The sequence below is a fragment of the Sander lucioperca genome, chromosome 1 (genome assembly GCF_008315115.2).
Source record: "Sander lucioperca isolate FBNREF2018 chromosome 1, SLUC_FBN_1.2, whole genome shotgun sequence".
Lineage (NCBI taxonomy): Eukaryota > Metazoa > Chordata > Actinopteri > Perciformes > Percidae > Sander > Sander lucioperca.
Window position 1 is genome coordinate 15,892,566 of NC_050173.1, and position 12,397 is coordinate 15,904,962.

General features: G+C 37.9%; 1 protein-coding gene across 2 annotated transcripts in view; it reads right to left on the bottom strand.

The window, feature by feature from the left end:
• Nucleotides 1-329: 329 nt before the first annotated feature.
• The window catches only part of olfm3a (olfactomedin 3a), a 66,688-nt gene continuing 54,620 nt past the window's right edge, over nt 330-12,397 (bottom strand). The window contains exons 2-6 of one of the 2 annotated variants that reach the window (XM_031294667.2): nt 5,421-5,564; nt 4,890-5,045; nt 3,355-3,574; nt 1,512-1,618; nt 330-1,185 (exon numbers count right to left, since the gene is read on the bottom strand). In XM_031294667.2, coding sequence (XP_031150527.1) covers nt 508-1,185; nt 1,512-1,618; nt 3,355-3,574; nt 4,890-5,045; nt 5,421-5,564 — 1,305 coding nt within the window. In that variant the 3' untranslated portion in view covers nt 330-507. The remainder of the gene's footprint in view (nt 1,186-1,511; nt 1,619-3,354; nt 3,575-4,889; nt 5,046-5,420; nt 5,565-12,397) is intronic. The other variant, XM_035999464.1, reaches the window with a different exon arrangement.

A 12,397-nucleotide genomic window follows, 5' to 3' on the forward strand; every position in this document is an offset into this window, starting at 1 on the left:
TATTTTACAGTCCCATCTTTAAAAGAATCACTACTATATTTTATAATCAGATAGCTTAACATGGTGGCAAATATGCAGGAAAGGTTGCCTTTAAGGTTTCAATACTTTTAAATAGACTTTTAAATAGACACAAATGCAAACACTGTAAGCAATACAGATTTGCAACATAAACACTATCATAGGAAATCACTGTAGACAAAATGTGGACATTCATGCAAAAGCTTTCGACAGTCTTTTGGCTGGCAGACCCAACACATAGCAAATAAGGCATAACAGTCTGATCAGCAGCAATGGAAAGGAGTAAAAAATGTAGAACATGTTTTTCAGTAAAGTATCAAGTCATTGGTGTCCATGCTCAATTCAGCCAGAGCCACGAATTAGAAAAGTTCTAGCGGCAATTAAAGATACCATAGTCCACTTTTGACAGAAGAAAACATGGTTAATTAGGAGGTCCTTTTTTATATCACAAACGATGGTGCTTTAGTTTTGGTTGGAAAAGTATCATGTTTAAGAGTCATCATCAGTTTTTATGACATGAAAGAGGGTGACATTAAATATTACCTGGTGTCCGTTATTCCAGGCGTACAGTGCTCTCTCTCTGGCGTTGTAGTCAAGCATGGAGATATGAAAGTACTGGTTGTGGAAAGGAATGTCTATGTACTCGTAACTTGAAGTCTTCGTAGAGTAAGCGTAGTAAACCTTCGCTCCGGACAGGTGAGAGTTAGTGATATAGAGCGTCCCACAGATCATGAATGATTCGCCCGCATTCCTTTTGGAGTATTCAGTGTTCCAAGTCTTCATGACCTGTAGAGTGTAAGGGTCAATCTGGGAGATGACGACATTTCCAGCATTTTGATTGGTCGCGTACACAGCCCACATTCCCAGTTCGTCAGCCATGACGTCGATGTCGGAGAACCCCCCCCATGTGTATGGGTACATGTTGTGGAAGCCGGCGAACTCCAAAGCTCGCTGGGCCAACACGCTGCCTGTCTCGAAGCTGTACTTGACAATTATGTTGCTCTGGTACTTGTTGTAGTAAAGGGATCCATTGTAGACAATGTGATTGGTTCCCTCCCATTTAAATGGGAGGTTGTAGGTTCGGGAAACCACCCCTGCTACAAAGTCGTCCATCGTCTTGTACTCGCGCACAATCTTGCTGTTAGTGTAACTGTCCATATACCAAACCTACATCAGAGAGGATGAAGAGAATGGGTAGTGAGAAACTCGATATAGCCTGATACATGTCAACCATCAGATATAAACTTTTTCTAACCTCTTTTTTAAATGATCATCTTTAAATAATTTATCTGATTCTATAAAAAAAAGTGTAGAAATGCAGTTCAAAAATGAGAAGTTCAGAAACATACACTACTTAGTTAAATCAAAACCCATTCCATGATAACAGTCTTCAGCTGTTGTGATATTCTACCTACTCTAAAAACACAACACAGATATTGTACTGTACACACTGCCCAGTCCTCGGAAAGCACTCCCCTGCTCTCATAACTCACCCTGTTGTTTCTGGTCGATGCTAGAGGATCAGTCATCCATGCCCCAAACCGGGTTCCAGATGTCTTTATTGTAACAGGTCCAGTGATTTTCATTAATTTCCCACACGCTGTTAATAAAGAAAGGCAGCGATAAGATGTTCTGTGGTGCTTTTTGTCTCTAACTAGATTTCTCAAGCCAATTTCATGCCTGTGCCACCAGAGAGTGTACCCTTGGTGCATACTAAGATAGCACTGGCAGCGAGCTGCTTAAAGCATAATGGTGCAACTGCTGTTTGTATACTACACAGCTTTCTCATGCCTAGCCCATAGTTTTTCCTTGTTTTCATTGCACCTAAATACAATGTAAATACAGACCTCACATATCATTAAAGTCTTTAGTTACGAGCTGTTACAACAACAACAGATTTGGTTTGAGCACAATTAGCAAAGGACAGATTTTTACTAGGGCTGTCAATCGATTAAAAAATGTAATCTAATTAATTACATACTCTGTGATTAATTAATTGAAATTAATCGCATACATAATTAACGGTGCCTGAACTGATACTTTTTAAGAAAGTAAAAAAAGAAAAGAAAAAAAATTGTACTAAACAATAGTTGGTGACATTAAAGAACGGCTTGTTTATTGCTAAGGCCATATGGTCAAAATGAAATGATTTAATAATAATGTATAACAATAACATTAACTTATTTCACTAGTAAATTGCTGTTGAACGACAAAAACACCACCAGATGGGAAAAGGACATTTACAATAACTTCAAATGCACCACGAGGCTGTAGTTTACCAGTTTCATTGAACGCACCATCGTGTTGTTTCTCCGTCTAGTGTTAACTAGCGTCACGTGCAGCGGTGTTTGTGTTGCCTGTATTGTCTGTTTCAGAGCATCAGAGAGAAGCGCAGACATATCAGTGGCACCAGATTTCGGTAGCCAACCCTATTCAGGAAGAAGATTTTTACAAGTAAATGTTCCAATTAATGATCCAGGCAGCACATTCTCGTCTCCCTCCTTCATTTTACAGTCGAATGGTGGCTAGAACGGCTCTGGGTCAAACGTCAATATGGAATAGATTAATCTGCGTTATTTTTTTTAACGCGTTATTTTTTCTCAGATTAATTAATCGAAATTAACGCATTATTTTGACAGCCCTAATTTTTACAATCAAATGTAAATGCACCTTTCATGCAAACTCTACCTTTGCCATTTACCCGTCTACAGTATACATGAAAATATAAAATATAAAAGTCAACATATTGCTTTTTCCTAATTTTGTCTTTAATGTGGGTCTTATTCAGCCACTGTGAAGAAAATGATGAAATGATGAATGATGAAAAACACAGCTGACTAACGAATAGCCTGTAGACTTTATAGACTGTAGACAGTATGTCACTTTCAGAAGCCTTTGTGGATTTGTGGAAGATTGTGGAACATTTTATTGTTTGAAGAGCCAAAGGCTGTCAATACACCAAATATTCCACAAGAACAAAAACTAATTACTTCTTTTACTCACTGGCATGACATTGAGGTGAAAACAAATTTCCATTAAACAGTTTTTTCTTTTAAAGGAAACACATTCTTTGTGTGGGATGTGAGGGCAACACAACAAAGAAAAGCATAACAGCAATTGAAAGTAGAATTCTCAAGGTAACCTGCTGTACATAGGTGTACACAACTACACTCATTTGTGGTCTTTTACTTCAAAAACACAAGGAAGTCCGGCTACAAAGGTTTATTTTAAGATCTACTTTTCTCCTATGGTTATTTTCTTCAGCAGCAGCAAAACAACTGAATACAATGAGCACAAAAACACTTCACACTCGCACATGCAGTGTTCACCACTTACTTAGTTTGCCCATACAGCTGCGGAGCCGGCTGTCCAGTCGCAGGACTCGCTGATAGAGCTCATCGTAGTCAAAGGCCCCAACCTCCTCCTGGATGCCTGTCAGCACTGCTGAGAGGTTCCTGATCTCCTCCTTGAACTGGGAAATGAGCGCAGCATCCATCTTGTACTGCTCCAGTACAGGGATCAACGGCTTCAGCTCGTCCATCTTGTCCTTAAGCTCCTGCAGAAGTGACAGTGACAGCAGCAGAAATAGAAAACAAGAGAGAGGTGGTACAATGTGGATAGGTGTGATAGTCAGGGACAAACAAAACTACAATTTGTTTGAGGAGTGATCCCTGCTTCAGTACATGGTTAATTATTAGTTATCAAAATAATGCACCCATGTACTGGGTAGACTAAAATGCTGGTAAGTGATTAGGAATTGTACATATGTCCCTTGTTGCCCCAGTGCTCCAGGCTAACATGCAGTTGCAAGTGACAGTAAGTCTAGTATTATTAATCATGAGAAAACAGACTGATAGTGTACAGCATGTGCTGTAGGAAACACCCAATGGAACTATAAGCTAACCATGAAGCAATGAACCAATCATTAATTCACCCATCCATCCTCCATGCATTTACCTTTTCAGCTTGTTAAAAATATATATTTATCCGACCTAAAACATATGACATAGAATTTACATATGATATTTAGATGTATTGGTGGCCAGCATTCTTTTTTTAAACCATGACTTTGTTTCTGTCCTTGCCATGCTAGTGGTTGTTCCACACAGTTATTTCTTCAATGCTTTCAGTGTCTCTAGTGTTGCAACTTGCCACACTAGAGATATTCCTACTCCTATACCAGCTGTCCAGTGCAATCTACACAGGGAAATTGCAGCAGCAAAACAGCCGGTGAAACAACCAAAGACGTAAGTGCTTTCTGAATTAGAGAGCTTCTGAATATTTTGTAGAGTATATATTATTTATTTTCAATGACACACAAAAGGTCTGCACACTGACAAAGAAGTTAGGGGGTTAGGTTAGGTGTCATACTATTTCTTGGCCAGGAGCAGTGACTTCCTGAAGTTGCTTTGGACAGAGTCAATCCAGTAGTATCCCCGTTTCCAGTCTTTATGCTGAGCTAAGCTAACCAGCTGCCAGTTGTAGTCTTATATTTACCATAAAGACATGAGAGTGGAATTGATCCTCGAAATTACAAATTGTAAATGTTGAACTATTTCTTTAAGCCTAAAACAATAAAGGCTGTACAGTTTCTCATCAATGGAATGTGATGTAATAGAGATTTAATCTGACTTAGGTCAGTCATTCCCCTGTTTTTTCCAGTCTTTCTGTACCTCTCTTCTTTGAAATAAAATTGTAAAAATGTAAGTAATGTATAAAGTATGTATATATGTATAAAGTTCAATCACACTTGAAAACATGTTTATGGTGTAAATGGAATTCATGAAATGAAATATAGGAAAAGCCAAATAGAAAAGATCTATTGAACATTTGATTAAACCAAACTGTGATTAAACCAGGCTGTAGAATACCTGGAAGTTTCTGGCTATGATGGATTTCCTCTCATCCTCAATCTGTCTGAACTTGGTCCTCAGGCCCTTCATCTGGTTTTCCATCTTCATGACATATTGGAAATCCCTCTGAGTCCGCAGGTTCAGCACCTCAATAGACTGAGACATGTTCTGCACCTAGAATAAAACAATGATAAATGATCACCTCAAACAGGGTTAGCACTCACAAATTGGACATTTAGCAGTATAGTATAGTATAGTAGTAGTTAGTATAGTTAAGTCAGTAAGTGAATTGAGGATGCCTTCCCTTGACTACTTATTCTATCTTTTACAGGCTATTTTTGAAAAAGAACAAACATGGCAAGCCTGGCAGAGGCATACCTGTTTTAAAATGCACATGATAAACATTGTATATTAGGACAAGTATTACACTCCTCAAAAGAACAATAAAGCTTATAGAAATGTGTTCCTTTATAATTCCCATCTTTAACAGTGTGTGTGCTTGTATGTGTGCATGCTGCACTGGGGTGGTAAATGTCCCATTGTGCTTACCTTCTCTAGTAGCTGGCGGAGCTGTCTGCTCTTGGCATCTCTGGAGCACAGACTCTGTTCCGGTGCCACCACTGTGCAGATACAGCGCCCATCAGCATCCTGGGCCGAGCTGTACACCTGCCAGCCCTCCTTTGGGCCGATAGTCTGCAAGCACAAACAAATAGATGTACTGTATGCACTAAGGGTAGATCTATATTTTAGATTATGTATTGCACAATCATTCAGTTCATATTTATGTGACACTGGTTCTCTTTGGAGGGCTGTTATGCTTAAGTAATTCCAAGCTTAGCAACAAAGATATACTGCTACAGATGCATCCCACTTTAAATTAACCTAAGCAGTCAGTGCGTAGCTACACACCTTGCATCAAACAATGATTTCAACTTTAATAATATAATAATTATCAGTTCATAAATTTAATGTCTGATTGGTCTCAGGTTGGGTCCATTTTGTTTTAGTGTTTATAATGTTTCAGAAATAAAATATAAATTCATCTGTGATGCATATTCTGAAGCAGCTATTCTGCATCCCCAGACTAGTACATCAGGTATTACTTTACTGAGATAATCCCTTTATTACAAATATTTGGGCATCTGAATTGCTGACAAATTCGCAAGCATATATAAATAAATGTAACAACATGTTGAGGGGGAAACTTAACTTATACAGAAAAAAGGCTTTTTTAAAGGCATACTATGTAACTTTTCCCTCTTTGGCCCCCCTACAGGTTGTCTCATTGGAACTACAGCTTGCGCGGCTAACTAGAGAGCCTAAGGTTATGATTTCAGAAATTGGCTCATACACTAAAAAAAAAATCAATGTTATCATGTTTATAGATGAAGATGAGCATCTTTCTCCCATATTTATTCATCTATACATTTACTGTAACTTTGCCAGGCAAGTTTAATCAGCTGTAGTTAGCTAGCTATCATTAGATTAGCATTAGATTCAGATTTAAGATTACTTTTTAATGTTGACTAGTGTTAAAATAAAAACCATTTAAACCCCATTAATATGCAAACGGGTTTGTTTCATTCAACCTCAATAACAAATCGGTTTGCTACTTCAGAACCACAGACAGCATCATGGATTTATCAATACACAGTTAGGCTACTGATATATCAGAGCCATGGTTGGGACCATAGATTCCAACAAACCTCAGTCAGATAAAGGATCAATGAGTCAGACTAGAATAACATATTCAACTAAATATCCCCTCTGCCCCTGCTACTAGGGGATAGAGATTGGGTATGGCAGGTTAACAAGGGACATGCAACTTTGGTCATTCTGCATCCCCCCTCCAATCGCCTACTGTATATACATGATATCATGCTAAGACTGAGGCCAAAGCTGCATCTCCCAGGAAGTCAACACCCTGACTTGATGATCAATGTAGAAGACATGGAAATACAGATCCAGCATTGTTCTAGTATCTTAGTGTAGAGCTAGAAGTACATCCTAGTATTATATGTATGATAAAGATGATGATACAGAAAATGAAAGACTCTTATTTCATTCCAACATACTCCTGTTTGGACACTCAGTTAAGATACTTGAACAAACAAGACAGAGAATCGTTATGCTTTATTGGTTGTAGTCACAGCTGTGTGAAAGAAAAAGTACACAGTGGGTGTGCTATCATGAACCAAGTTTAATGTTTAACTTGCTCCTTGGCCTTGGAAGTAACGTTAATGCTGGGTTACCACTCCACTATAGGTAGTAAGGGAGTTAGGCAAGCATGCTCAAATTTGCAGCATAGATTAGACAAACACACAGTTGAATCCATCCTTTACACTTATGCTGTTGTGTTTTTGGTTTTGGAGAGGCTGAAAAAAAGACACCACCCTCCAAACTCTTTATATACAGACTATCACTCTTAATACAGCCCGTGCACACCGCTTGTAGGGAAATCATGTAGGTCTACATGTAGGGAAATCCAAAGCTTGGCAGGCCTGCTGTGCCTAGTTACGGTTGCTAAGCGATTGGATAATCACAGTTTGGGGTAAAGGTTTTAGGAAAGGGTTAATTACCCTGTGTGGGGTGCATTCTTTTTTTTATATTACCGCATGGGTAAGAGTAGAATATTTATAACGTGCCCATTTGTAAGCAGGCAAAATATAAGTTTTATTTTATTTATTATTCTTTATTATTCTTTGAGTTCTATTGGCACTACAGTATCTTTTTCAAACTGTTGCCACTATGTTAGAGCTGTGGGGTTGTCTAAAGATAATGCACAACATCTTGCCATTCAGAATCATTCAGAAAACTAAAGACATGAACTTTAAGTAACTTCAAGTAATTCTTTTCAATTATTCATAGGACCTGTGGCCATACACTCTCTAGCAGTGGAGAGATCGAGCTGACGCTTCAATCAAGAAAAAACAGACAAACAAGCCTGAAGATGCTTTTGTATTCATATAAATATTGATATACTTTGCCACCAAGGACTCTGCGAGTAAACCTTGTCATCCACTATATATCTGAGTGACATATCTGAAGAAAAAGAAGGCAAATTTGGAAGAAGGGGGGTTTATGAACAAACAGAAGAGGTGGTTATGTAGGAAAACGGTAGCTGAAAAAAACAATGAAAAGAGGACAATGCTGACAAAGAACAAGAAAGAGGACTTGACTGTCAATTAGGGGGAAAGAGATAGAGGTATGAGAGCAGGTATGCAGGCAGATATATCTCTACAGAGAAGTACAGGGACAGCAAGCATAAGATGATGAGATGAGTTGAGGGATAAACAGGGAGATTAAGTTAAAAAATAGGCAGATAGATGGCATTGTCAGAACAGTCCATCTCACCGGTGCTTACCTACTGATTAAAAATCACTTGCTAATGCATGCCAACTGTATCATACATGAGGAACAACATGGTTTATCCCGTGTGGTTTTATAACATTGTATTTTATTTATGAAACTGTTGTTGATAAGGCCAGGCTAATTTTTCAATATTTTCGATCTCTCAAGATCAGACTCAAGGCTACAATAGTTTCACAAAGCTGCGCGCTAAAGTCTAGTCATTAATCATCCTCACAAAACAGCACCCAGCAGCTCAAAGCTCTGCCAAGCCGCTCAGCAAAGTGTTTCGATCTCTGCACAGGCATCACACACACACACACACACACACACACACACACACACACACACACACACATGCATGAGTGGTTACATACAGCATGTACTACACACACAAACACATAATATATATAATAATAATTGCCAGGACTGATTCATGTTTCGTCTGTTCTCCTTGATCTCCTCTCTTTCTTGGCCAGGGATTGACTCATCAATAATAGTCATCAATAATTTTAGAACAAAGTTGCAAACAGACAACATTTTGTGCCAGTATTTAATATTCAACAAGTCAAAACCAGAAATCAACTGCAAAATGTATAACCCCTCCAGGTTTTATCACAAAAAGGATCACTAGCCCAATCAGCACTAAGATGCATTAACCCTTTATAAAATCAGACCAGATTTATTATGTAAATCAATAGTTTACTGTGGTCTTAACATATCATGGGTAAACATATCTGGATACTGTATCAACCATAGACTGTTTTATAGCATCAAATAACTAATAAAATCAAAACTTATCAGACAAATGAACACTTAAACAAACATCAGCATGATCAGACCTACCTAAAATGACAAAAACCATCTTAGGAAAAAAATGTATACTTTGATTTCTTAGATTGGCCCATGTCCCATCCGCTAACATGGAGGGGCGGGGTTTATGAACTATACTGCAGCCAGCCACAGGGGGCGATCCAGATGTTTTGGCTTCACTTCTGTGGCGCTGTCAAGCAATCCATCTTTATATACAGCCTATTGTATCAACCTAAGACAGATTGTATGTGCCATTTCTTATATAGCCTCTAAAATTGATTTTACCTGATTTACTCAGAGCACTTTTTTTGGTAAGCTATTTTTACATCTTAACTTGTCTTTTATCTATTTCTTCATTTGTATCTTAACTAATGGGAGCTCTTTTAAACACAAATAAATTTCTTTAGAATGACATTCTGTGCTCTACATTCTAGAAACAAAGACATAACACAATAATAGAAACGCCTTACAATATAACAGTATGATACAATGCTAACGCTAAAATTATGGTGTGTAAAATTATCATAGAATTGTCTCTACATCTGTGTAACTCACCATGTCACCCTATAATCTTCAAACAGGTTCAGATTTGTGACTTTATTAGAAACCTTCATTGTACTATTGTTCATGTTAAAGCATGCACCCAACATCCTACAGGGTTATCTAACATTGGCCTGCTATTTGAAAAACAGGCCTCTATTATTCAAGGATCTAATATAACTTACTGACTCAAAAATTATGTGACAGTCCAGTAGCCACTTATAATGAATGATCATGAACTATATTACTTTTATTGCTGCACACAAGGTCAGTCTCACTTCTACTCCCTATTAATGTTGGGCTTTTATGAGGCGACTTGATTAAACTGTGAATTAGCACTCAAACTTTTCATGCCTCAGTGAATCCAAGAGTGACATTTACAGTACTGTATAATATGACTGTATCCATCATCTGGCCACCAAGGAATATTCAAATGACAGGAAAAGAAATGGAAGTATTTTTTTAACATAATCATTTTTTAACCTAACATGAAATGCTCAATTTATTATCTTGTGGCAAGCCACAGGTTTACTGTTGTGTGTTGTGTATGTTGGGTATGTTGGGTTTATTGCAGGACTAGTTTGCTGTGCTGTGTGCTGACTTAGACTATTATTGCTGCCAATTGTGCTATTTAATACCTATATATAGTATAGCCTTTATTGGCCAGTGTACTCATGTAATATGTTACATTTTATAGTAGTATTCCCAGAAACAAAAGATTAAGCAGGCAACTATTTCTTTCAAAGGTTGAGGAGCAAGTATTTTTTTCAGTCTCAAAATAAATTATATCATTTACAAATTAATATTGGTAGAGTTGCCTGTTTCAGCCAGTTACAGTTGGACTTCCACATTGTCAGTAAGTACATTTTTTGAAGATATTAAACTAAAATATGTACAATAATATTGGTTTAGTTTTGGCAGTAAAGATTTTAAGTGATAAAAACTATTCTATTGTCATTTGTCAATAAATGATGTTTGTAAGTCAGTCACCGCCAATGTCTGTGTTATGTTCATCTGGATAACTTTGATTGCTTACAGCTGGCATGCTGGTCAAAGGTAGACTTGACTTTCAAAATCTTGGATTACTCAGTACAAACATGCAAAGTCAATGGTGCACCTACAAAGCGTAAACAATTATCTTAATGAATTGTTCCCTGTGGAAGATAAGATTCATGCTCTTCACAGCAGACAGGTATCCTGACAATTACACACCTAATTGAATCCCTTTTCTGTTTGTTGTTCTTTCATCATGTATTTTACTTTGGCTGCTTCACACTTATTTTTGTCCTCATCAACCTCTTTTGTGTGATTGAGGGAAAGACATAGGGGGTTGATGAGGGAGGGAGAGTGAGTAGGTTTAAATGGGTAATATGGTTACGATTGAGTTAGTGAATGATGTCAGGGAGAGCTAGCCGCTGTCATCAAATCTGAATCACTTCCTTTGCCCTCACCCGTGACTGTGAGCAATTTACGATTACAGTTTTGAAAACACGGGTGACGGAGCCGGAATATTAGGTCGCGTTTGCTTCCTGCTTTACTTTTCATGCACATTTTTCCTTTTGCCTTGCATTCTTTTTCTGTCAATGTTGTTACCAATTGTAGATACAATAGAAAGGTTTTGTATTTAAAATGATTTGCTTTATATACTTTAATATATTTTCCACACCAGTAATTCTTACTACAGTTAAGTAACATTTCTGTAAACTCACTGCACTTTACTTTTTACTCTGTAATTTGATAGAAGATATTTTGCTGCTCTTTGCACCTGCATGGAAACCTAGTTGGACTCAGGAACGATTCTGTTTAGTGCTAAGTGGATCTGTTTTAGCCACTGCCAAGATTTACAACAAGTCCATATACTGTAGCTGACTGTGCACCGTAAACGAATCTCCACCCTGCTGAGTATAGCCCTGGTCTCTTGATCAAATTTTTTTTGCCAGTCTCATGATGGCTGATTGCATTTCCTATATGAGTCTGGCAATGTGAAGGACTCCCCAGAGGGACTCCACAGGTGAGACGCGGGCAAGCAAAAAATTAAAAGATTGTCAGTGGCAGTGGCAGAAATCAATCTGTTATACATACAGTCTAGATAAATAGCATGAGAGGTATCCAACTACCTCAACAGCATCAGCTAGAGCTGCAGAGAGGCAACACATGGACACAAATAAACTAATTCTAAGTAGCCATTATCATTGTTTTTTCACTGGGGTGTAACATATGGAAGTGGAAGCTTACTCTCAGCTGGTAATTCCTCAAGTGGCACCTTTCTTCCCAAAGTTCTCAGACATAACTGGAAGATGGAGGTATACAGTGATAGATTGGAAATATCTCTCATAAGTCACACATGCCTTACAACTTTACTCTTAGTCACTATTGGTTTATCTGTGTGCATTACAATGCAGAACATCGGAATTGTCAGTTAAGTCCTTTTCACTGCACTGAGTGCAGTTACCAGACAGGCTTAACAAATAGGAATTCTGTCCTGTATCTACTTTGCTTTGCATCAACCTGTTTTAAAACCTGGATTAAAACTTTAAAATTACCATTGTGTGAAACTTAAAAACAAATCCCTGTTAATAAATACATTTAGAAACCAATCCAGGTGCCAATGACGCCAATAAAGCTAAATCCCATATCACAGTAACGCTGCCGTCCTGCCTGCCACAAGATAGAGACCTAAACAGATGCTATACAGTATATCCAGTCATCTATCATCCTGTCCAAACAAAAAGCCACCCGTGTATTGGAGGCAAGTGAAGTGGAATGCGCATGTCAGTACTGTAACTGATGATCATATTGCTTAAATGAGTTAACATTTAGCTCTA